Below are 27,351 nucleotides of genomic sequence, written 5' to 3'. Positions count from 1 at the left end.
TTTCAGGTTTCCAATTTATTGGTTTTTGAAGTACAATTGATAAACATTCTTTTTAAATGAAATCGCATTTCGAAATACAAATTCTTCATCATATTTAAATAAAGAACGGTTAATGTTGATTATTTAAAATCTCTACGCCTTAAGTATACAAATATTTGACATCACAATTTTGTCTTAACATCCAACAACCATTTAAATACTTTTAGAAAAATGCGTATTCATACAAATAGATCACACAATTCACTCAGAGAGCACTTTCATGTATTTTTCAAAGTATACTCGTAATTTAATTTAATTGAAGATTTAGTCTGATTTCTTTCTTTCGTTGTAACAAGTGATAAAATTTCAATTAGTATCGAAATGAGTTTTTTTACGTGAATTCACCCTATAAATGTACAGTTTCCTTATCTGATTTGGCGTCCTTAGCAATTTCGAACAGTTGTTTGGCCATAACAGGACCAGTCTGTCGAACCATACCCGAGAGTTGAGAAGATTCTTGCTCTAACAACTTTAAAGGCTCATCAAACTCTACGATTTTACCAGCATCCAACACCTGTTGTAATTTGAATTTAAAATTAATTGAACTACACGAGTTGCTATAAAAAACTATTCAGAGTACCAAAATCCTGTCTGAATCCATGATGGTGTTTAATCTATGGGCTATTGTTAATACGGTGCAGTGACCAAATTTGTCTCTGATTGTGTTCTGAATCAACGCATCTGTTTTATGATCAACGTTCGCTGTAGCCTCGTCTAGTACGAGTATCTTATTCCTTCGAAGTAGAGCCCTGGCTAAGCAGATCAACTGCCGCTGGCCGACGCTCAAATTACTTCCTCCTTCAGACATCTTGTTATCAAGACCCCCACCCATTTCCATCACTGCTTCTTTAAGCTGAACCTAGAAATAAAAATAAGAAAAGTTTGAAAAACGCTTGTGGACACTGAAACTGATCACTCCGTAACCAAACCACAACGTAATTGGAATATTACTAATTTTAGAAAATATTATGTCACTGTTAAAAACCAGGAATTTTTAGCCCTCCTTGGAATGGGCAAAAGCCATATACCCTATACTCCGCCCTCTGGTTAAAAGAGGGTAAGGGCCTAATGTGACTCTACGCGGAGATCTATAGATATCAGGAAAGGATGTTAGTCATAAAAACTGTACTTATTATTGCTCACACTCATGATCTGAAAGGTATTGACTTTAATTGCAAGGCTTTCTTTTTATTTACGAAGTGCATTTAAATTATTTTATGTCAATCCTTTCACAGTTGCGAAGCCTGTCATCATGAAAGTAAACGCGATCTCAACACTACTTTTCATTTTAAAAGTTCCGTTTTCAATCAAATTATTTACCTCAGAGGAAAAAACTGTTTCTATCACTTCCCTAATAAGTTTAATTGTAATTAATTTAAATATTTTCAGTTGTTTTTCAAGCGACATTATCATATTACTCCCATCAGAGAGAAATCACAGCCGTCTACAAAAAGATTGTCAAAACATACTACTCTCACAACGGAGCAAAACTGCCTGCAGTAGAATAGTTCCTACTGTACGAGGGATGATAAACTTCTAGTGAGGCGATAACTATTTTAATACGTTGTTTTGCCTATCCCCCATACATCACTTGAGAAACTGTCTTGAAAGTAGGGGTATGACTTCCTCAAATTACATATTGAAAATCTGTAAATTGATATTAGACTTTTGTACCGACTATGGGAACGCAACGTAATCCAATACCGATTGAGAACCACGAGCTCGGGCTACTGTCAACCACCGATAAGGTATCAGGGCAGTTGAAGGAGCTGCAGAGTTGGCGTATTCTTAGACTTATTACAGTATTTAAGCTTTGATAAAAAAACGATTCTATTAATTCCTATACAGCAAGATAAGGTAATTTGAAGGCTTTCATTTCGTCTGCAAATTTTTGAGTCCTAAATTTAGGTGCTTCATTCCGTATGGACCCTTCTTGCGATTCTAACAATTATTCTATTATTATTTATAAGATTTTAAGATAACACTATAGTTTCTTCGTCATCATGCATTTTTCTGATATGCTAGAAAAATTTAAATCGCATTTATGTGCTTTGGTAATGCTTTATTCCTATAAGGTGTTTGAAGGGGTTTCTCTAAACACCCAATTTTGAACTTGAAAACTTTATTGCATCAGGATATAACGTTGAGAACTTCGTTATATTACCAATGTATTGTGTTTTATAATTTTTAGAAGAGGGGGCAACTGGTACTAATAAAACAACAAATTTTGAACAAAAGCTAAGGTCTAGGCTTGGCTTATACAAGGTTTACATCACAAATTTGGTTAATATTAGGTTGATAAGATGCTCCGACTTACATTTTATTAATAATTTCCTATTGTATAAATTTCGGGACCTAATTTGGAAAAATTGAAAATTGTAAAAGTCTACTAGAGGCCTACCGGAAATAAAAATAAAACCAGAAGTGTTTCACGAAACCTTTTAAGAGTGACATGCAATATGGGGGATGAAATCCGTTTCGTAAAATGACTTTCATCCCCCAGGCCTATTTACTGGACCTTTACCTAATCACGGACTGAAAAGATTTATTATTGGGCTAGCCTCTATTACGTGCTCTTCTGACTTTCAAATAGCCTCGGACAAAGGCAGGAAAGAAGTCAGATTATCAACTCTTTGTTTTTTATTTATTCTTGCTACTACTCTTCTATCGGCTAGTGATTTTGCTACCTCGAGGTCAAGCTTCGAGTTTTCTCCACGCAGTGGCACCAAAGATAATCTTTGTTGCAAGTACTATTTGAGAATTGAGAACCAGTATCGAAAAAAGCATGAGTCGCATTAAAAAATTTTTGAGCCATGTCTATAATTTGTGGATGGTTGCTCCATGTATCGACTAATATTAGTTTTATATTCACTCGAAAGCACTAAGTGTTATCAAAAGCGCATAGATAACCAGAAAGTGAAGAACGAGAAGCCTAAACCGCAACGTGAAAAATGAGTTCCCCCATAGTCGATTCAAGATTTCCGTCCCCCTTACAGAGCGACGGGAAGAGTTGGTCTTATGCCGCGGCGGAGAGTTACTTTCGCGTAGTTTTACACAAGGTACATGCGTAAGTTGGCTCGAAAATATAGTTCACTTATTTCTTTATTTTCATGTCGTCTGCTATAGTTTAATTCCAAGGCTTAATATAATCTAGTCATTTAGGTAGTCGGGAATCGGCACATTTGTCAAAATGTCCGATTTGAATTTAGCAAACATTTTAGAAAGCTACGAAAAGGATGACTTTTTCCTGATTGATAAAGACGGAAAACTTAAAGGTGCAATAGAATGCATGAAAAACAATATCAAAATTCAACTTAACGAAACTTGAAAATTCCACGACGATTGAACCGAAAGAGCGCTAAAGAACAACCATTAAGCCTAGTTAAGCAGCCGATTTCTCAATAGTATTCCCCACTATCCCCAGGAGCCGCTATCATCGCGAACTACTTTCCGCTTGTCACGTGACATTAACGATGACCTAATATATCTCTGATTCGATTGGTAGTTGAAAACGAGGCTCACCCACCACCCATTTGTGTCCCCCCTTGCTTCTCATTTTACACGAATACCGTTGCTAAAGTCTGGAAAGGTTTAATGTTCTTCACTTTCTGATCTATGCGCTTTTGGTGTTATTTGAGTAAAATACTGATAGGTAATCAATATGAAGCTGATTGAGATTTCAATTCAAGCATATTTAACTGCGCATACCTCTTCAAGCACAGCCCATAAGTCGTTGTCATTTCTTTCGTTAAATGGATCAATGTTTCCCCTCACAGGTCCGCTGAACAATATTGGGTCCTTAAACAGATAATAGAAAATTAGTCGCTACAGTAGTTTGAAAATGCAAACAAAGTATATTCATTACAAGAATACTTTTCAGTTTTAAAAATAATTGGGGGCAATTCTCAAACTTTTTAAACGAATTATCACAAAAGATTCTATATTCTAAAGGGTTGTTGTCAACCTCGTGCGTTCTATGAGAGTGCGATATCTAAATAGGCAATTATTTATAGAAGTCATCAAACCTTTAACGAAAAGTAGCGGATGTCTCGCGAATTCCCCTCGTGCTAATAAAAAACAAGGTAGGCTGGTTAAAATTTAAAAGCAACCGATAACTTATCGACTAGTTTAACCCTTTCGATAAGTTATCACTCTCGTGGAAATTAAAAACGGTAAAATTTTAATTTGCCCACCTTGTTTTTTATTAGCACCAGGGGAATTCGCGAGACATCCGCCGCTTTTCGTTGAAGGTTTGATGGTACCTATGACAAATCACCCAATTATATATTCCGCTCTCATAGACGGAACGAGGTCGACAGCAACCCTTTAGACGATAGTTATAACTTGTGATAACTCGCTTAAAAAGTTAGAGAATTGCCCCATTTGTTTACTTATCAGATCATTTTCTGATGAATTAAAAATATCAGTTGGAAATTTGTTTTATCAAATCATCCAGGTATAGCGTCACCCTAGTTTCCGCAGTTCCCGAAATAGCAACCGTGATTCACAAAAAAGAGCGGCGTTGTTCAAAACGGCTTTTTTTTAGAAATAGCGGCTGCTGTTTTGGTAAATAAGACTTTAACTCGAGTTTTGAACTATTCTTAACCATACAGTCTATCTTACCTATTAAGTACAACTAGATCATCATACGCCAACATAACCTAACTTTACCTGACCTAATAGTATTTGGATTCAAATAAACAAAAGCGAACCTAACCTTAACTGCCCTAATAGTATTTGGGTTCAAATAACAAAAGTTAGCCTTAAGTAATACTGTAATACTATTTAGGTTCAAATAAAAAAACCAAACGTAACCTGACCTATATTGGGGATTAAATAACAAAACGTAACCTGACCTATTTTTATTGGAATTGAAATAATCAAATATAACCTGTCCTAATACTATCGGGGTTTCAATAACAAAACCTCACCTCAACTTATACTAACGAGGTCAAAATAACCAAACCTAACATAACATAAGACTATTTTGGTACAAACAACGAAATTTAACGTGACGTAAATAATTTTACCTAACCTAAGCTAAGACTATTGTGGTAAAAATAACCAATTTTAACTTTACCTAATATTGTTGAGATTCAAATAACCGAACCTAGCCAAGCCTGACCAAACCTAACCTGACCTAATACTGTTGATGTTCAAATAACCAAATCTAGCTTAACCTGAGCAAACTTAACCTTACATGACCAAACTTAACCATACCTGACCACGCTTAACCTTACCCGACCAAACTTAACCCTAGCCGATCAAACTTAACCCTAGCCGATCAAACTTAATCCTACCAGACCAAACATAACCTTACCTGACCTAATAATATTTTGGTTCAAATAACCAAATTTAACCGGACTTTAATAAACTTCACCTAACGTAACTTAAGATGATTGTGGTACAAATAATCAAATTTAACCTCACTTAATATTATTGATTTTCAAATAACCAAACCTAGCATAATCTGACGAAACCTAACCTTACCTGACCTAATTCTATCTGGGTTCAAATAGCCAAACACACACCATCTTAAACAACTCGTTTTTCAAATCCCGTTTGTACTGCTCTATACAGAACAGCTTTAACGGTACACTGCGTTTACGTGAATCGGTGTACAGGGAACCATGGACAAAGCAACACTGAAGGACCGATGGCAGCCCCACACTAAGAAAAACAACCAATGTTAAGATTACTTCCCCTTTTCAGCCCCAAAATGGAGGGGGTTATGAAAAAATACCGAGTCAAATCCCGGAAAAGCTAGCGCCATCTAGACAAAATAAGGCGTTTGCTGCATTCTTCTTTAGAAATTTGATTCCCTAATATGCTTCCCCCAACACTATCCGGTTTGCTACTATCTACCCCTAGAAGACAAATTAACAAGTGTTTTTCAACTTTCTCCCCCTGCCATCGCTTCTTCAGTATTTCTTTGTCCATGAGGGAACTGCCGTTACGGGTAAATTGCGTTTTCATGAAACCGCTATACAGGGTGTTACAAAAAGATGTGTCACAAATTCAGGGGCTCATTGTACGGGTCAGAACAAGACTAAGTCCCCAAAGAACTATGGTCCAAAACTGAACACCCGCGGAGATACGGGCCATCAAAGTATCACGTAAAATGCGATGAATTTTCCCTTCAAGTGAAGCGACGAATATGGCTTGACCATATTGTTTTCAATTAATTGGTCATAATTGAAAAAGATTCGATATTTAAGAAACGATCGATTCTGGGGGCAGAGCCAAAAGCTTTTAAGACCAAAAAATTAAACATTTAATTTGGTATAGTGTTTTAATGTGGCCTAAAGTTACAACGGCGTTTTCAGATCGCTGTAGTAGCTGAGTGGCTTGGTTTTTCATTCATTAAAACGATGGCCCATTCAACTTCTTTGTCAAGCCAACGAGTAAAGCGCTTTACGTGTAAGCAAGAGCGCCTAGTTATTGGAAAGATGTCGTGACAACGGCATGAACCTAGTAAAACCGGCGTTTTTAACCAGACCGTGGTATTATTACCCAATCTCGCATGTCTGTTATCGAACTCCTGTGGAAGTTACGTTTGCCATTGAAAATTCGTGGATTTCTGTGTCGTGGGACATTCTTCTAAGACAGATTCACTTCAACAGGAGTTCGATAACAGACATGCGAGATTGGGTAATAATACCACGGTCTGGTTAAAAACGCCGGTTTTACTAGGTTCATGCCGTTGTCACGACATCTTTCCAATAACTAGGCGCTCTTGCTTACACGTAAAAGCGCTTTACTCGTTGGCTTGACAAAGAAGTTGAATGGGCCATCGTTTTAATGAATGAAAAACCAAGCCACTCAGCTACTACAGCGATCTGAAAACGCCGTTGTAACTTTAGGCCACATTAAAACACTTTACCAAATTAAATGTTTAATTTTTTGGTCTAAAATGCTTTTAGCTCTGCCCCCAGAATCGATCGTTTCTTAAATATCGAATCTTTTTCAATTATGACCAATTAATTGAAAACAATATGGTCAAGCCATATTCGTCGCTTCACTTGAAGGGAAAATTCATCGCATTTTACGTGATACTTTGATGGCCCGTATCTCCGCGGGTGTTCAGTTTTGGACCATAGTTCTTTGGTGACTTAGTCTTGTTCTGACCCGTACAATGCGTCCCTGAATTTGTGACACATCTTTTTGTAACACCCTGTATAGGTAAACGCCGTTATGAGGACCGCTGTTATGGGATCCGCTTTTGCGGGAACATCTTATGTGAGACCTTCCCTCTTCGTGAGTTAATCTGCTGAAATTGGACTAATTGCTACGGTTTTGTTGGGTTTTTTTACTATCCTTGCCTCAATAGTACGATCAAAACGACTATTTTTACTAACAAAAAATCACATGGCTTTAACGAATATGTGATTGGTTTACGTGCTTATGATATTTGGTAATATTTTCCTTTACAATTAGACGAACTTTTAATAACCATTAAAAATGAAAATTTTGTTATCACCTGGGGAATAATGGAAATTTTACTACGAAGATCATGGAGACCAATTTCTTGAACATTAATTCCGTCGATAAGCAGAGTACCATTTGGTTCAGCCATTCGGAACAAGGCAGATATGATGGAACTTTTCCCAGCGCCTGTGCGCCCAACGATTCCAATTTTTTCACCCCCTTTTATATGGCAGTTAAGGTTTTTTAGTACTGGAACATCGCCACTGTCTGGATATGTTAGGGAGAAGTCCTTCATCGTTATAGAGCCATCTTTTGGCCAATCCAATGGAGGTTTCTTATCTGGGGCTGCTTCAAGTTCTGCTTCAGGTGTTAATTTGCTGTACTCCAAAACTCTCTCCACAGCTGTCATCTAAAGTACACAATCGAAAAGACACTTAAAATCGTTTTATGAAGTGACATTTTTACCCCTTTTATAAAGGTTTTCTTTGTTTGAAGGTTATCCAAAATTATACGTATAGCTATAGTAAAATATTTGAGCATATTGTAATAAAATAAATTATATTAGTTAACCTGAGCTGGCTCGAGCTCGTGAACAGTCCTAATAGAACCTATTTTATGCTAATAGCGTGGTTAAGTATGATCAAAATTAAACTAGGGAGAATGCAATAGCTTATACCGTGTACATTGAAGGAGAAATAATAATTTAAATGTATAATGAGTTATTTTATAAGTAAATCAGGCTGACAATTCCAAAAGTATTCAAATAGAAAGTGCTGACTTGTAGCTCTTCACTCATAGAATTGAAAACCGTAATAATCTTTCAAGGAGGAATAAGTGTTCCAGACTGTTTGAAAAATTACAAATGTACCAATTTGCGTTTTCTTTGGAAAACTGATCGGGGTTTTTTTATTGGTCTATATTTCATTCCGGTTGTAGTAATCATACTCACTTGACTTTCTAGTTCAGCTGACTGTCTAACTGTCCATTGGAAGGTACCAGTCAGAACTAATGCGGATGAAATAGCCAAACCAACATTACCTCCACTTGTTCCTGAAAAAGATAATTAAACACTATGTTACCAAGCCAATGGTGGTATTGTTGAACGGCAAATTCCCGATAATGTTTAAGCTCATATGAAAATATTACTGATTGGCAACTGCGGTTTAAGACTTGTAAAAATGTTTATATAACATTGTGCAATTTATTGTGATTTTACCTGTATCAAAAGTCATCAAGAAAATAGTAAGGCAGGATATATATAAGACTGTTAATTGATCCAAATTTATAGCAAGCCAACGAGCTATGCAGAGAAAAGTAAACCATGTGGAAGTGTGGTTATCTTGCAGTGAGCAAAAGTCTTTTTCAAATTTCTTCTGTACACCAGATGAACGGATGGTAGTTATTCCGTATAAGGAAGTTGACAGATGTGAAAATACAGGACTCCTTGCTGAATTTTAAATAAAAAATAACTTATAACTAGGGTTTTTTCGTATAATTTAAAAAAAAATAATTCCCAGATATAGAAAACAAAACTGTGACCAAACAAGGATAGTATCTGTATCCAAAAAGTTTTTAGTTTTTAGGTGATACCAAGAAGTTATATCAGTATCTCAGAGAGAAGATATAAATTCGCCAGATTTTCAGCTTTATCTCCAGTCCTAACGTAGGTCCGCAGTCAATCCCCGTCTCTAAATTACAACCAGCATCTCATTGGTTCTTGAAAACTCACGTCAGCGCGACGACGCGAGTGAGGAAAATTTCCGACTGACGAGAGCGAAATAGCCCGGCGCCTCCTTTTACGTCCCCCCTTGTATTTTGAAAGGGGGACTGGGACTATGGCGCGCGAATACAAAGGCATCTTATATCTTCTCTCTGAGATACTGATATAACTTCTTGGTGATACCGTGTAGGGGACCGTCCATAAACTACGTCACACTCTTATGGGGGGGAGGGGGTTTGTAAGTTTGTGACGGTCCGTGACGAGGGGGGAGGGAGGGGTCCTTCGATGTGTGACGTCACATTTGAAATTAATTTTATTACGAAGTCAGTAAGAGGTCGATTGACCCTTGTTATAGAAGAAAAAACACAACGTTTCAAAGTTCACCGTGAGACCGACCTCTACAGTAATTTAACAAAATTTTTATTCCATCATCGCCTAAATAGTAGAAATTTTAAGCAATGATCACCTACTTATTCGTACGTGTAGCCAATTTAAACAGCGCATTTAAAATAAAGAGACCCGTTCTCTGCAGAACTAGCTACACGTACGCATAAGGACTGCTAAATGTAGTGTCAGCTTAAACTCTCTAATGTCACTGTATATCGCCACTGGCATTAGCGAGGAAGAATCGGATCCTTCATCCGATTTAAATGGTTTCGTTTCTTTCGCACATTTTTAAAATCTGAATCCCAAGCTCGATTAGCCTAAGGTTTTCAAGTGACAATGTCGAAAACTATTAAGAGTGCCCCTTTAACTAATATTTTGGATGGTTATAAAAAAGCACATAGTTCTAAAGCTCAATCAGTGGCAAACGATATTCATAAAAGCTAAAAACGGAAATGAACTTCGACTTTCAAGTCGAGCAAAAAATTTCTAAGTGGAAAAGAAGAAAGAATATCTTTAAATTAAAACAAATAATAGTCTGTTGGGGGGGGGGGGTTAAAGAAATGTGACGTGGTTTTCAGGGGAGGGGTCTTAGAAAGCGTGACCAAGTGTGATCAGGGGGGACGGGGGGGTCAGAAAATGTCATTTTTTGAGTGACGTAGTTTATGGACGGTCCCTAGTTGCGTGGATCCCACCTCAGATTAATAACCCCCTGGATATGAAAGGAAATAAGGAGGCATACTTGAATATGGCATCGGCATCTCTAGCGCCCCTATAGTCCAAACTTGGAAAAAAGTTACCCCAAACAGACTCAGTAAACGCGTGCGCCGTGACCGCGTTTGCTACTCCATGCTTTTTTAAGCCTCACTCGGCTACTTTTTATCCGCGGTTCCCGTTTCTTTTTCTCTTATCATCCCGGTGCCTGGTCCGAAGGTTTTGGTCACTAAATTAGGTAGGTTTTTGGTTTTTTATTTATGTAAAAATTAGATTAAACTATAAATTTGATAAATCAAATGACAGAAAAGCAATAATGGTCTTCGAAGACACAAAAAAACCGTTTACGTTTACTAGGCCTTGCCGGTACAACCGTGCAATTCAAACTGCGTCGTCTGCATGGGGTGTCAAAGTTCTACGTTTTGCCGTCTGAGGGCACCACATGGCGATACTATTTGAAAACGCCCGGTTTTGCTTGCCTTTCATATCCAGGGGTTATTAATCTGAGATCCCACTATTCGTTACTTGTAAAAGTACACAAAAGTAGTTTTGCTACCCAGAGCTTCACGGAGGTTGTAAGGGAATGGATAACCGGGACAAGTTTTCTGTTTATGTTGAGACTAAACACTAAATAGTCTTTGGATCTGCCCTTAAGGAATACGTGCTCGATATTTTTTTAATCTAAGTTTTACAACTTTCAAATTCACTAAAACCCTGAAACGTTTTTATCATTTCCATAATTCTTTTCCCTCAATTCCCAAGAGCCTCAGAGACAGAGGGTGGTATTTCTTTATAACTTAAAACTGAACAAAAGAGAAGTAGAATTAAACTTTGGAAAAAGCAAGAGCACTAGAATTTGCATAGTTCGCTACTAGAGCTACAATTTTTTTTGTAAATCTTGACTTTTCCAATTCTATATTTTTAAAATCTGGGATCTTTTGGTCAACATAATAATGTGAAAACACTTGAAATAGGGAATATGTCTGGATAATATATCCTCAAAGACGGGTCTCTTCAACAGGGAAATTACTTGTTCCTTCGAGACGTTTCAAATCTCTCGCTGTAGCAATGTAAAACCTTCGAATAAAGATGAACACGACGACAAGGATGAAAGTAGGTAGAGAAATTAAAGGGCTGACATAGATAACAATGACCACCGTTCCGAGCAGAGTTAAACCATTCTAAACATAATTAAGAATAATGAACAAACCTGTGATAAAATCATTAAGAAACTATTTCTGAACTTACTCCCAGAAAATCTACAAGCGTAAATGGTAGAAGGTCGTCTATTAGACCTAAATCTTTCGTGAATCTGTTTAAAATTCTCCCTGTAAATATTATAAAAGGGATTTAGAAATATGGTATAGTTGCACATGGAAAGCTGAGTGATAAATTTCATACGAATGAAATTATTGTTTATCAATTGCGCTAGCATATTAGTACAACCAGAAGTGAGATGAGACTAGAAATGAAGGGCTCTATCATTGGTTGTAGATCCTGGCACAAGTGAACAAATTTGAGGATTTTGTGCCGCTTCCCACGCGCTAAAACTAGAGAGAAAAAAAATGGTCGAGTTCCAAAAACCTTTCCTACCCCCTTCCCCTCAACCTAAAGCCGCGGAACACGGACGCGGGTGCTGGAATCTAGTTCGGCCGTCTACCGCCACGAGCGTCTCACGTTTTGGAGGGAAAATTCAGAAACCGCTACCAGAGGGCCAACCGGTCGTGTGTTATCAAGAATATTCACTTTCGCCGAGTGAAGAATTTGGTTAGCTCAGTACTTCTGGTCTCATCTCACTTCTGGTACAATTTGAAAAATGAGTAGACAAAAATATTATAAATTAACGGAAATATTTTGGTTAAGTTTTATTTATAATTTTATATTATTTTATCGATATTGGCCAATTAAAAATGGTTCTCAGACAATTTCATTCTTTCTTTAATTGATAATTGTCTTCACATTGTAGCGTAAACCCATGTTTCATGGAATGTTGAAAGAACCGTTAATTTTCAAGAAGTTTTAGCTTACCAACTGGATTTTTATCAAAGAAGGCGATAGGTGCACGACTGACGCTTCTAAACATTGTGTTATGCAGATTAACGGAGGCCTTCATGCATATCAGGAAAGTTGCCATAGTTCTTGTAAGTGATAAAATGAACAACCCCACCATGAGGCCAGTGTAAATGTAAATATTGGTGTTAGTGTCGCTGAAATCCCCTGTTATACTTTCCCAGGTAAAACCTCTGGTGCTCTCATCAGGATACTGTTCTGTGGAAACTGAATCCTCCGTTTCGTTAGCTGCCTTTTTACCTTTTCTTTCTTCTGCATTGGTCCTACAATTACAGAATAACATGTGTATTTCCAATTTGTAACTGTAAATCATAACTAACCATAATGATAGCCAATAGTCACTGTAGGTGTAAATAACCTGAGCCGTTAGGTTTAGAATGATAACCAAAGTGATAAATGAAACACCACCTCCGGCTTTGAAATAGTTCAAGTACGTAAAGGCTTTCACGGAGCCCTCGCTTTTGTGTTCCTCAGCTTGCTTTGGGGCGTCAACCTGAGAAAGGTAAGAAATTAGTCAAGTCTCTTCATTAACATTTCGCCGAAATTGTTTACTACAGCCAATTTGTGTTATACGTGTCATCAGGAGTTCATAATAACCCGAAGTGCGAAACTGGTTAAAAAGGCAAAAGCCCGTAACAACAAAGTTTCGCCGTAAATCTCAGCGGATTCATACACCGCTTAACTCCCAAAGAAATAGTTACCCCATTTTTTAGCGCCCACGCGCATTAACTTACACACTTCCGGTTTAGCACTATTTTCATCTTGTGATTTTGGGAGCGAAAATGGCTCACGTCTGCTTCTGGCGGAACGGTGTAATTTAAGCCTTGGCTAAGAAGTCGGCTTTTAGTCGGGGTTTCTAGTTTTCTACAAAACATTTGAACGATCGTCAATAATGTTTTGTTGTGATATGTGTGAGTGAGAATTCCGTTGTGAAATTGAAACGGTTTGGACAAATTTATTCCCAGTATCTTTAATATAAGAATTGCAACGTGTTTCTACGTCCACTATATCGCCATTTTTCTTTTCGACGGATATCCCAGCCAACGGAAGTTTTGGAACGAAAACCAAGGAGTATAGATACCACTACGATATACTGTAAGGTTGTATGTCCATAAACAGGCTAATCCTTTCTATGCGCAACGACAGAATCTTGTTGTTCGCGATTTTTACCATTAGCTCTATGGCCAGTTTCATACTTCCCCCCGAAGGGGGGTTATTATGAACTCCTGGTGTCATGCACAGAAATTGTTATGAAGAATGTTTAACCCAGCACTTCCTGCATTCGGACGCAACGTAAGTCTTACGCTACGTCCGAATGCAGCATTTACCAGATTGGGCCTAACACACTTGCAGACATTAGGAGAAGAATTCGGTAGATTCTTATTACACAAATTTTGTCCAGGTTTTTTAATGGATCAGGGAATGTCCCATCATAAAATAGGTACCAAACTTTTCACCCTGGTAACTGAAAGATATATTGGAGTCCTTGTTAGTAACAGTGACAGTGCCAAAATACGATATATTGACGATCAGAAATGAGCGGTATTGTATCGTTTGATGTTAAAATATATGGAGGCTCTATTTATGTCATCCCATTACTTATCATCAATGTATAAGGAAGGTTTTTTGATTGGTTAGAACGTTTTTCGTATTGCGTTTGCTGCTTTGAAAAAATTCCACTGAACTAAGATTCGGGCCTTTAATATGTTGTTAAAATTTCAAGAAGATCCATTTAACAGTTTATATAAATAAATAAAGTTACAAAGGGTGTTTTTAGTATCCATAAAATTAATCCGAGTTTTTGGTGAGGACTAAATTTTCCCATAGAGATAACATGGGAAGTTTTTTGGAAGTGAGGGTCAATTGGGAACCGTTATAGAGAAAACTATTCCTTCGTTACATTTCGGAACGATCTTAAATGAAGGGTAAAACTTTAGGGTAGTGCCTTTTCATAGTTTCATTATCAACATTAAAATATAAGTATTGGTTTTTTAATTTTAAATCTATATTTCAACAAGCATTTTCCCCGTAATTTTTCATGTTGGAATTAAACGTATTTTTGGTGGTTCTCACTACTGGAAGAACTTTAGCTAGAAACAAATGAAGTCCGTGACTTGGGATTGTTGCTCGCTTGAAACCAGAATTTTAAGCGAGGCGCGGCGTTCTACCGCGGATACAGAGAGAGTGGCGTATACCTTTTATGCTAAGGTCTATGGAAACTTTTGGTGCTCACGTCTAAGGAACATTTTTGTGCTCAGGTCTACGGAATCTTTTTGGGGGCAGTTCTATGGAATATTTTTGTGTTCAGTTCTATGGAATATTTTTGTGTTCAGTTTTGTGGAAAATTTTTTTATGCAGGTCTAAGGATCTTTTTGAACGCAGGTCTATGTAATCTTTATGTGGGCAGGCCTATGGAATCTTTTTGTGGGCAGGTCTACGGAATCTTTTTGTGGGCAGGTCTACGGAATCTTTTTGTAGGCAGGTCTATGGAATCTTTTTGTGGAAAGGTCTATGGAATCTTTTTGTGGGCAGTTCTGTGTAATATTTTTGCGCATATCTATGGGATCTTTTTGATGAAAGGTCTATGGAATGTTTTTGCGCAGCTCTATGGGATCTTTTTGAGCGCAGGTCTATGGGATCTTTTTGAGCGCAGGTCTATAGAATCTTTTTTCGCGCAGGTCTAAGGAATCTTTTTGTGGGCAGGTCTACGTAATCTTTTTGTGGAAAGGTCCATGGAATCTTTTTGTGCGTAATTCCATGGAATATGTTTGTGCGCAGTTCCATGGAATATTTTTGTGGGCAGGTCTATGGGATCTTATTGAGCACAGGTCTATGGGATCTTGTTGAGCACAGGTCTATGGGATCTTGTTGAGCACAGGTCTATGGGATCATGTTGAGCGCAGGTCTATGGGATCATGTTGAGCGCAGGTCTACGGGATCTTTTTGAGCGCAGGTCTCTGGGATCTTTCTGAGCGCAGGTCTATGACACATGTTTGAACATAATTTTATGACACATGTATGTGCACAAGTCTATGACACATGCATGTGCACAAGTCTATGACACATGTTTGCGCACATGTCTATGACGTCTGCTTGTGCACAAGTCAAAGAGTTCTGTTTCTGCAAAAGTCTATGACTTCTGTTTGTGCATAAATCTATGACACATTTTTGTGCACAAATCTATGACACATGTTTGTGCAAAAGTCTATGACACATGTTTGTGCACAAGTCTATGACACATGTTTGTGCAAAAGTCTATGACACATGTTTGTGCAAAAGTCTATGACACATGTTTGTGCAAAAGTCTATGACACATGTTTGTGCAAAAGTCTATGACACATGTTTGTGCAAAAGTCTATGACACATGTTTGTGCAAAAGTCTATGACACATGTTTGTGCAAAAGTCTATGAAACATGTTTGTGCAAAAAACTTCTCTTTGAGCACGAGTCTATGACTTCTGTTTGCGCACGAGGCTATGACTTCTGTTTGAGCACGAGTCTATGACTTCTGTTTGAGCACAAGTCTATGACTTCTGTTTGAGCACGAGTCTATGACTTCTGTTTGTGCACGACTCTATGAGTTCTGTTTGTGAACGAGTCTATGAGTTCTGTTTGTGAACGAGTCTATGACTTCTGTTTGTGCACGAATCTATGACACATTTTTTCACAAGTCTATGACACATGTTTTCACATGTCTATGGCACATGTTTTCACATGTCTATGGCACATGTTTTCACAAGTCTATAACACATGTTTTCACAAGTCTATGACACATGCTTTCACAAGTCTATGACACATGTTTTCACAAGTCTATGACACTTGTTTTCACAAGTCTATGACTTATGTTTCTGCACAAATCTATGACACATGTTTTCATAAGTTTATGACTTCTGTTTGTGCACAAATCTAAGGCACATGTTTGTGCACAAGTATATGACACATGTTTGCGCACAGGTCTGTGTCACATGTTTGCGCACAAGTCTGTGACACATGTTTGCGCACAAGTTTATAGAATCTTTTGGTACTAAAGTTTATAGTCTTTTTGTGCACAAGTTTATAGAATCTTTTGGTACAAAAGTTTATAGTCTTTTTGTGCACAAGTCTACTATCTCTTTTTGTGCACAAGTATATGGGGTGTTAAGAAATTTTCACCTCAGAGTTCCGTGGGTAATATTGTTTGTTGTTAACAAATGTCAATGCTCATTTAAGTCATCCCATTATTTTTGATAAATGCAATCTTAGCGAATAATTCAATGCACCAAATCTGCATCGCTACGCGTAGAGTACAATTTTTGAATCAATTTCTTAAAATCGCTATTTACCCTGGTAAGTCGTATATTTAAAACCATATCTATGGTATTTTACTTTGAAAGTGTTTTCTTCGGATGGTGTAAGCCCAATTGATTCGAGTGAAGTCATGGACCCATAAATGGAATTGCTACGGCTAATTGAAGCTTCTGAAGTTTGAAGGGCTATTAAATCTTCTTTTTGACTTGTTGATACGCTTTTCTTTTTGACAGTTTCCTCGTCGACAATGGCCAAAAGGTCGAAACCTTGTGAAACCAAGTCGTGGTAACCGCCAACGGCAAGAATAGAACCCTTAAGTGAAAGAAATACATTATTGGCAAACAATTTATGTTTTATTCATTTCTATAAAAAGTTGGAATTCAGCTAAAATAATTTGCCTGTATAATACATGTATTATAAAGACGTTCATATGCTATACTTGGTTATTTTAAATTTTTTTTATTGTTGTCATAATGGTGTCCTCCCATTGGATCAAATCCCATTCGACCGAATTCCCAATCGACCGATTTTATCTGAAATATGATTTCAAATCCGGCCGTTTGTGCGGTTTCTGCTTATTGAGATTTTTTTTATTACATATTATTATTATTACTTATAGTTCTATCACCCGAAAACCTCGTCTAATGGCGATCAAGTCTAGATACTCACACCCTAGCTAATACTGGTTAAAAACTACGACAAAAAGCCTTGCTTAAACCAATTGTCAACCGAGTATGTTGAAGCGACGTTAAACGTGAATTTAATTCTTTCTAGCAAGATTTTAATCTTATCAGGGATAGATTTGATTTTAGAAGTGGGAATCGAGAAAAGAGTAATCTGGGCGCGCATCAAAGTGCCGGACCCCTTCCACGGGACGGATTGGTATGAAAGAAGACGCGGGTCATAGCGACAGAGATAAAAATGAATTACGTACTTTCGCCATCCCCGTCTGGAACGTTATCAAAACGCAATTTAAGTGAGCTAATAAGATCATTTAAAATTTTCGTTAACTGTTGGAGGGATGGGCTCTATACTGGAAATTGAGTCGGACTGAAGTAAATGCTAACCGTTCTCCATTCCTACTTCTAAAATTAAATCTATCCCTGTTCAAATTAAGAGGTTTTTATAATTGTATTTTAGTAGTTAATTGCTGTATTGTTTTTTCACTGGATTGAAAACCTAACCCCGTTGGAAATTGCTTCAATTATTTACATCCCGACATTCGTGACTTCAATATACCCCTGTGTAGGCTAATAAAACACTGTTGGCTTACGTGCTTTAGGATGATGATCCTATGAGCTGACTTAAGAAACTGGACTTGGTGAGTTACGAGAACGCGAGGTTTTCGTTTAATGTATCCATTTATGCACCTTCAAAATTGTTTTTAGAATGTTAAATACATTCTAAAGTACTATTGAAGAAATACGGTACGAAACTAACTTATCAAACAAGTGCTTTGCCACAGAGACATCGACAGCGCTTAACGGATCGTCCATCAGATAAACATCGGCATCCATGTAGATCGATCTGGCCAAATTAACACGAGCCTTTTGACCCCCACTAAGTGATACTCCTCTCTCACCAACCATAGTTTGATCTCCATAAGGTAAAATCTTAATATCTTTGTCAAGAGCGCACACGTTTAGCACTCGTTGATATTTATATTTATCCATGGGTAATCCAAATAACACGTTATCTTCGATAGTTCCGCCAAAAACCCAAGGCTCTTGCGCTGCATATGCAATTCTTCCTCGAATTCTAACATCGCCATTACAAGTTGGTAGCTCACCCAGAATGGCCATAAGCAAAGACGACTGAAATATCAAAACATTGTGTTCACAGTTATTCATATACGCATATCTGTTATGACAGGACGTAGCGCATTCATGACTCACGATAATTTAAGCAAATGTTAAAATACCCTGTTATTGCCATCAACATTGCCTAACCCATCATGACTCACGACAATGCATAAACGTGTTAAACTACCCTTTTAATGACATCAACATGTCCTAACCCATCATGACTAAGCTGTATGATGCATCTTAGCGATAGGTAGTTGAAGTTTGCCGTGTTACCTCTAATTTTTTTATATATATTATAACTATCATCAAAGGCACGCGGTTTGCCCGTCGGGACATTTTATTACTTTTGAGTCCGACATAACTCGTCAATATACATTAAGTGCAACTGATGAGACAAACGCTTATTGAGGAAAATGAGAAAAATTACTTCTATGATTTTAAGATTTATGATTCTAAGTATAATGATTCTAAGTATAATGAATATTCCCACTTCTTATTTTGACTTTACATTTTTCAGGGGCTGGAAAATCCTATTTATTCCATGAACTGCGGGAATAGTGGCGTACTTGCTATGAAAGCAAATTATTAACCAGATTATTACATGGAATATCATTTGAAGTATATTTTGGTAAATTTTAAAAAATCAAGAGTTGTGGCTTAATTATATTTTGTATAAAATAAAATAAAATGTATAAAAATGTATAAAAATCATTTGATTAAAATCAGCGATTTAATTCAAACAACCGTATGCATCGAAAAATACCTTAAAAGGTGCTAGACAGTACGGTTATTTTTTACAGTGTAGATAGATCTCTGAGAAACACTCTGTATTTATGCCCGGCCCCCAGGCAGAAATAGCACAAATAAAGGTAATTGTGCCCGGGCAGAAATAGTCAAAGAGCAATAGACGGCTTTTTCTGCACGATTTTGCCCGTTGGACAAATAAAAGGCAAAATAAAAGAAAATTTAAAATTTCGAATATTTTAAGTAAGTTTAATGGCCGGCAAGGTCTCCGTACCTTACCCCTCAATAAACGGTAAAATAATCATAACGATTAGTTTAAAGTATCTAGTGATATTAAGCCGAAAAAACAACCTACTTTGTAAGTAAAAATTGATAAATTATTGGTTAAATGTATTTTCTAGCATATCCTTAAAGGTTTTTTAAAGATACCCTGCTGAACATGTCAGTTATATCAGAAGTGGATCATATTACAGCTCCCTAGAAGTACTGGACGATATAACATCGCCGTGCATCAGCATTGTCTCCTAGCACTGTAGAGAAAAGGGTATATGCGAAACGCAGCGGCGAATTTGTGAACTAAACCAGAGGAATGATTTTGGCGCGAAAGAACTTTTTAATAAGCGGGGCAAGCAATTACTAATTAAAGGTTATGTGCGTCGACATAGAAATTTGTTTTCCTTTTTTAAGTCTGACAATTATTTTAATGCTTTAACGTTTTCCGTTTGCGAAAGATGCTGGTCAATATTTTTCAGTTTTACAAAACGTTTTAGTCGCTTACGGTTAAGTGTTTTTAATATCACATAGATCGTGTTCAGATGAATCTTTAATTTGGGCATTGCAATTATTTACATTGATCCTAGGCTGTTTTCCTAATTAGCAAAGAAACATAAGTCATTCTAAATCAAAATTATAACGCGAAAACAAGCTTCACACTAATCATGACACTGACGGCGGTCTGTCAGCCATTATCATCAACCGGAACTTCCGTAGGTTAACCTATCTCAAGATCCGGGTTAATGGGAAAACTATATTTGTAAAACTGAGCTATAGATGGCGGGCTTGGATGTCTTGGAAGAAAACGCTGTTTACAAAAGCATAACCTACGTCCAGTACTTATAGGGAGCTGTAATATGATTCACTTACGGTTATATTAGATATTTAAAGGGTATGAGAAGCTTCGTTTGAAAAACCTCTGATTTATATAGCAAAAGATAGAATTAATTACTGTGAATTAAAAAATATCAAGCTTTTAATTCTCCGATTTCTAGTTATTTGGCAATATGCATTTGAAAATGCTTCATATGAAATTATTTAAAATCCACTTTTTAAGAAAGGCTACAACGTTTTCTTGCTTTTGACGTCACACACGCGAGATGGTGCCACTCTCTCCGCTATCAGACCCAGAATTTAGACAGGGGAGAAGCATGGACAGAGCTCGAGACGCGTATACCTCGCGCTCGCGCGTATAGGATTCCCGCGCTTTTTACCTCAACGTCATAGTGATGTCATAAAACAGCCGAACAAGCTCGACAAGACAAATTGATTTATATATCGAAACTCAGTTTTCGTGATTTTCCAATGGATTTTAAAAAATAGAAACTTTGGTTCAATCTCAGATTAATAACCCCTGGATATGAAAGGCAAGCAAAACCGGGCGTTTTCAAATAGTATCGCCATGTGGTGCCCTCAGACGGCAAAACGTAGAACTTTGACACCCCATGCAGACGACGCAGTTTGAATTGCACGGTTGTACCGGCAAGGCCTAGTAAACGTAAACGGTTTTTTTGTGTCTTCGAAGACCATTATTGCTTTTCTGTCATTTGATTTATCAAATTTATAGTTTAATCTAATTTTTACATAAATAAAAAACCAAAAACCTACCTAATTTAGTGACCAAAACCTTCGGACCAGGCACCGGGATGATAAGAGAAAAAGAAACGGGAACCGCGGATAAAAAGTAGCCGAGTGAGGCTTAAAAAAGCATGGAGTAGCAAACGCGGTCACGGCGCACGCGCTTACTGAGTCTGTTTGGGGTAACTTTTTTCCAAGTTTGTACTATAGGGGCGCTAGAGATGCCGATGCCATATTCAAGTATGCCTCCCTATTTCCTTTCATATCCAGGGGGTTATTAATCTGAGGTTCAATTATATCAAAAAACTTCATATTTTGAAAGTGTAATATAATACCACTTTCGTGCTAAAATATGATATGAAATTGTAAATTTCCATACCCTTTAAGAGCAACAAAGTAAGATTCGCATAGCATTGCACCATTTCGTGATCATGTAATAAATTAATAATGTATGCTAAGACCGTAATTAATTCGATCAGTTTCTAAATTACCTTTCCAGAACCAACAGGTCCAACTACTGCCCATAGTTCTCCAGGCTGGACATTCATATTGATATTGTTTAAACTGGTTTCTCCTGAGTCCTAAAGATAATGTGTTTAATTATTATAGGTAAGAGAGCATTTGCGTGTTCAATATTACAGTCCGTTCCACCTCGAATTGTCAGCAATTAAGCTTTTTCCTTTCATCGCAATTTTCAAGGGGAAATAGGGTAGTTATTGAAACACGCAATACAGAGTCATTTTTAAATCGCGCATGACTGATCCAAATATACATCATATTTAATTTAAAATATAATTAAACTTAATAGACTTTTAAAACATATTTGACAACTATTATTTCCGGTACGAAAATTAGGCAACAAAAATTGTCCTATCACCTTGTGCGACCAATGACAATTAAATTTTATTACAATTTTAGCACATTTAAGTTATTTTATTTAAATGTCATGATTTGTAGTCATATTTAAAGTGAAAGTTAATTGTTCTACCTCATTCCATTTAGCAGAGACGGAATTAAGCCAAATCCCACATTTTTCAGGTTCATTTTTCAATTCAATTTTATCAACTGTAGAAGTGTCTTCTTGTTCTTCTAACTCCAAGAACGCCTAAAAATTAAATTAAAGTAATTGAAAAGTTGCAGGTAAAATTTAAGGTATGTAAGGAACAACCAAACAACTATTTCGGTAAAAAATGCTAATGGTTTGTAATTGGCAGAACGAAACCCCCTTTCTAAACAAAGATATCCTGTCAATATTTCTGTTATGACGGATATTGAATAACTGAACTTGTTTTAAATGTTGCATCCATGCTGTGCCCTTTCTTGCGAAATGGAGCAATGAAATTTTCATACTGCAGCGTTTGCGTTAGATCACACTGTGATACACAAGGTGTTCAGGTAATGAATTCTAACGGATGACGGATTTCAATAAAACTCATAACTGTAACGCCTTCTATTTCACTGTTTACTACGCATCACAATAATAAAACTTCACTCCTAGTATCATCGTTAACATTCTAGATAGGTATATAGTTCCAATAGGGAGCTAACAACTGGCTAGGGGGAAGAGATAGTCTGACGTCACGCAGACCCCCTCTGGTTGGCAATTTTGCGCGTAGAATACTGTTTGCAACCGATAGGGGGATGATACTTTAGTAAGAGATAGAAGGGTGTGACGTTTCAGGGTCAGAACTGTTAGCTCCCTATACCAAAAAACTATTTTAAATTTTTTTTACAAATAATATAAATCACTTTTTTGAATTTACAATGGTTAAAACCATACCTGAATTCTCTTTAGGGATATTTTAGATTCAGCCCAACTTGTAATAGCCAATGGGAAAAAGAAAGTCATGGTAAGTCGTAGGTTGTTGTAAAGACTCATACTAACGAAGACTATTTCGGAGGTAATTGTATGTCCCATTAAAATATAGGCTACGAAGCAGACGAATACTATAACTTTGGACGCTGCAAAATAAACAGCAACGTTAAATCCTCGAAGTAGCGATGTGTATCGAATTTGATGGATTTCTTTTCTGAATAAAAATTGTATTGCGTATGTGTTATTTTTATCTTTAAATAATAATAATAATATTCAGATGGCATGGAGTTTTTATGTGTGCTGTGCTAAATGAATCACTTGTCATTTCTTCGATTCTTGAGCATCTCTTATCGCTGAAATACTTAACTTTCTCGTTCTTCCTTCTCCCCATACCAGATACATTATGGAATAGTAATGCATTTTGCCCAGACTACATTTTCCGTCTGCCATCGATCTCATAGAGGGAAACTTCGCAGTGACCAAAATTATACTACATTAAATCAGTCTTCGACAACGAAGAGTGAACAGTTTCAATAAAAAAAATTTATGAAGGTAACAATAACGTGATTCCTTTCAAACATCACCCAACGTTTAACTCCATGCCATTTTCTTTGCTATTTTGTAAATTACCGTCTTGCCAAGTCCACCATACTAGCGAATGGGTGTTCCCAAGAATACATCTTAATAACTCTCATTCCAGCAACAATTTCGTTCATGAGGCGAACTCTCTCATCAGTCAAAATTGCCGTTTTCGATCTGCGTTAATAAGACGTAAACTACTTAACTACTACTATAATTTTATAAAATTTTAGCTTCATACCTAAGAACTGAAAATAATTTCCCCATGTAAGTTTGGAACGGGATAAACAGAAGAAGGACCACCAAACCAAATAGACTGGACACTTGTAGATGCGTCCAGAGCACGGCGAGAACTACTAAGGTTTGAACGGGACCCACGATAAAAAATGGTAAATACACAACAGCCAGATCAAATCGGTTGACGTCGTTAGACAAGAGGTTGACCATTTGCCCAATTGTGGTTTTACCCATAGCTCGTTGGCTTAGCTTTAATGCCTATTTGCAATATATAACGATATAAATTTATGCTAAGGTATTCTTTCGGCGCAGCTAATAGTTTCGTAATTAGTAATAATATACATTTATACGTCGGACAGTTGAGCTCGTTAATATATTATTCATTGAAAGCTTACTTTTTTATAAATGAGTGTACAGGCTGCTATTCTAATTCTCATGCCAATTAACAAGAAAACGAAAATAACTGGTTGGTAGAAAGAAACTTGGATAAGAGAAAGGAGGCAAACACCTGCTGCAGACAATATGCCTTCGGTTTCGCTCATCGAACCAGGATTGCTAAAATAACGTATAAGCCATCCCAGACACAAAGGCTGAAGAACACGTATCCCACATTCCTATATGTACCAAATTTTCCATATAAATTTGAATCAATGCTTTTCATTTTAAATACTTTACTTACCAGAATTAGAATAAAGAAAGTCTGTATGATGTAACTTCTACCAAACGCCCTCATAACCGCTAATCTTAGACTAGCCTTGTATTTTCCTGATTCTTGTCGTTGTAGTTCCTTCTGCCATTCTCTATAAACCAAAGTAAAAAATAACTATTTTATTCACTATTAACGTTACTGGGAAGACCGGTACGCGTAAAACCGTTGTATTGGAATTGAAGGTTGATATTTAAAGATTTACGTTAATTGAGAATGGAAATATTAAGGTATAAAATACATAGTGTACTAATAGGTCAATAAAAATAAATTAAGAATGAAGTTTTCTCAAAAATGTTTTTAAATGAAACAAGTTGTTGCAAAACATTGTATCACATACTGAAAAAGGAAATGTTTTTCAGAGCGGTTCTCTAGCTCATTCAAAAAAAATATATACTAACAAAAATATTAGCATGTATAAATATACCAAGCTTCGTTTTGAAACTGCTACACCAAGGTTTATTTGAAGCTTTAAAGAGTAAGTAAAGACATTTTCCTGGAAAGGTTAATTCCTTCATTTTTGGTAAATATGAAGTGAAAAATGTTCATTTCTAAAGTTTTATAAAAATCTGACGAGCGGTTATTGAATTATAATGAAAACAAAACAAGATTTAGAAAAGGCAACTTTTGTAAACATTGAACACGTGCAATATAGATCTGACGTCAAGAGAGGTGGCTCCGTTATTGGCTGGTATAATGCATTAGTTTGTTATGGGAAGGCGTGTCTAATTCAGTCCCTCTAAGATAATATCTCTGACTGGATACTACCAAATACTACCGCGGCTAGTGAAAAACTCCCAGACCGCTTCGGTTTCCTACTAAAGGCGACCGTATGGGATTGGGATCATCGCTTCATCGGCTGACAACGCCGATGCCGGGCCGAAAGCCCGCGTTACCCCGCCGTCCCCGCGTATAACACGCTCGTAAGCCTTGGCGCCCAATTTGGTCTGTAGAATATTATAAACTACCCCAATTTTACGTCTATCAATTGAATTCGATAAAATTTCACCTTGGAAATTCAATTTATACTTTAGGGACCGTCCATAAACTACGTCACACTCTTATGGGGGGGAGGGGGTTTGTAAGTTTGTGACGGTCCGTGACGAGGGGGGAGGGAGGGGTCCTTCGATGTGTGACGTCACATTTGAAATTAATTTTATTACGAAGTCAGTAAGAGGTCGATTGACCCTTGTTATAGAAGAAAAAACACAACGTTTCAAAGTTCACCGTGAGACCGACCTCTACAGTAATTTAACAAAATTTTTATTCCATCATCGCCTAAATAGTAGAAATTTTAAGCAATGATCACCTACTTATTCGTACGTGTAGCCAATTTAAACAGCGCATTTAAAATAAAGAGACCCGTTCTCTGCAGAACTAGCTACACGTACGCATAAGGACTGCTAAATGTAGTGTCAGCTTAAACTCTCTAATGTCACTGTATATCGCCACTGGCATTAGCGAGGAAGAATCGGATCCTTCATCCGATTTAAATGGTTTCGTTTCTTTCGCACATTTTTAAAATCTGAATCCCAAGCTCGATTAGCCTAAGGTTTTCAAGTGACAATGTCGAAAACTATTAAGAGTGCCCCTTTAACTAATATTTTGGATGGTTATAAAAAAGCACATAGTTCTAAAGCTCAATCAGTGGCAAACGATATTCATAAAAGCTAAAAACGGAAATGAACTTCGACTTTCAAGTCGAGCAAAAAATTTCTAAGTGGAAAAGAAGAAAGAATATCTTTAAATTAAAACAAATAATAGTCTGTTGGGGGGGGGGTTAAAGAAATGTGACGTGGTTTTCAGGGGAGGGGTCTTAGAAAGCGTGACCAAGTGTGATCAGGGGGGACGGGGGGGTCAGAAAATGTCATTTTTTGAGTGACGTAGTTTATGGACGGTCCCTTATACTTTATACGCCAACCGTGTATTTTTAAAAGGAGACTGGCTGCACTGGCAGTCTAGCACTATCAGTAGGAGTCGAGATACTAACTGGTGGGAAAATATGGAAAGAAAAGTACCAATTTTACTACTATCAGGGATAGATAGACTTTTTTAAGACGGAATGGGTAACAGGGTTATTCGGGTGCGCGTCCTAGTCCACGACCCCCTTACCCGTGACGGGGGGGTATGAAAGAAGAGGCGGGTCTTATTTTCATTATGGCGTTGTATGTATATCCGGGTCAAATAAACGTCGTCTGCCAAGTTGGAATGGATTGGGCTCCGATTGTAATTTTTGAAAGAACATTGTTTAAAAATGGAAGTAACACAAGACATAGGGCTTGAAATCAAAACACATTTTGAAATACGATTTATTTCTCTTTGATGAAGTTGTAGTGATGCTTTAAAAGCCTTCATAGATATTACAACACGAACAGGTTTTAACAAAACACTAAGCTCACAAAACTCCTGGCCATTCACTAAGCCTTGGTTAACTTCATCAAATTCGCTTACAAAATTATGAGGATAGTAGACATGATTGGCTTTAGAAAGAATTAGCGAACACTTTTCACCCTTTACTCCAAATCCAAAACACCGGCAATAAATTCCCTACCTCTTAATTGCTATTAAAAACAATTCCCGAATAATTTCCGTGCCCTTGCTTTTAGACAGCTTCATTTTGAACCCCTGTAAAGATGCTTTTCTGTACAACCATAGCCCACTCGATCACGCGCATCACGACGTAAGCTGCTCGCGCTATATAGCGCGAGCAGCGCAGCGTCCGGGAGCGCGGATCGAGTGGGCTCTGGTACAACGCAAGAGGGGTCGTAGTCATAGCGACAGATGTAAACAGGAATTACGTATTATTGGCCCTCCTTGTCAGCAACGTCACCAATACGTAGTTTTAGTGAGCCAATAAGAAAATTTAATTTTTTGGTTACGTGTTGAAGGAAGGGGCTATGTACTCGTCTATGAGTCGGACTGAAGTAAATATTAACCGTTGGGAATTCCGTCTTAAAAAAGTCTATCTATC

At 37.2% G+C, this 27,351-nt stretch overlaps 1 protein-coding gene and 1 long non-coding RNA gene across 4 annotated transcripts; one reads left to right on the top strand and one right to left on the bottom strand.

The window, feature by feature from the left end:
• On the bottom strand, positions 1-27,351 carry LOC149619060 (ATP-binding cassette sub-family C member 4-like). Of its 2 annotated transcripts, XM_089855506.1 has the most exons (21): positions 26,932-27,351; positions 24,354-24,474; positions 24,070-24,288; positions 23,679-23,932; positions 23,489-23,614; positions 22,823-23,072; positions 22,031-22,147; positions 21,534-21,623; positions 18,083-18,456; positions 17,916-18,012; positions 16,721-16,954; positions 12,676-12,848; positions 12,314-12,618; positions 11,534-11,613; positions 11,316-11,466; positions 8,684-8,914; positions 8,417-8,517; positions 7,520-7,876; positions 3,748-3,837; positions 620-898; positions 1-553 (listed from the first exon to the last, which is right to left on the bottom strand). In XM_089855506.1, the coding sequence occupies exons 1-21, from the start codon at positions 26,994-26,996 to the stop codon at positions 386-388; spliced, it is 3,882 nt and encodes a 1,293-aa protein (XP_089711632.1). In that variant the 5' UTR covers positions 26,997-27,351; the 3' UTR covers positions 1-385. The 2 variants fall into 2 exon arrangements, with proteins under 2 accessions (XP_089711632.1, XP_089711633.1); XM_089855507.1 differs by lacking the exons at positions 24,354-24,474; positions 26,932-27,351 and having other exon boundaries at positions 24,183-24,283.
• Positions 22,835-24,263, top strand: LOC149619061 (uncharacterized). Of its 2 annotated transcripts, none has more exons than XR_016375491.1 (6): positions 22,835-22,892; positions 22,971-23,092; positions 23,255-23,410; positions 23,559-23,629; positions 23,710-23,826; positions 24,125-24,263. It is a non-coding gene; the product is annotated as an uncharacterized LOC149619061 (long non-coding RNA). The 2 variants fall into 2 exon arrangements; XR_016375492.1 differs by having other exon boundaries at positions 23,501-23,629.

Source organism: Phalangium opilio, unplaced genomic scaffold, assembly GCF_054372755.1.
Source record: "Phalangium opilio isolate 3A_F unplaced genomic scaffold, DU_Popi_V2 ptg000209l_1, whole genome shotgun sequence".
Classification (NCBI taxonomy): domain Eukaryota; kingdom Metazoa; phylum Arthropoda; class Arachnida; order Opiliones; family Phalangiidae; genus Phalangium; species Phalangium opilio.
This window is presented reverse-complemented; position numbering and strand designations above follow the sequence as displayed.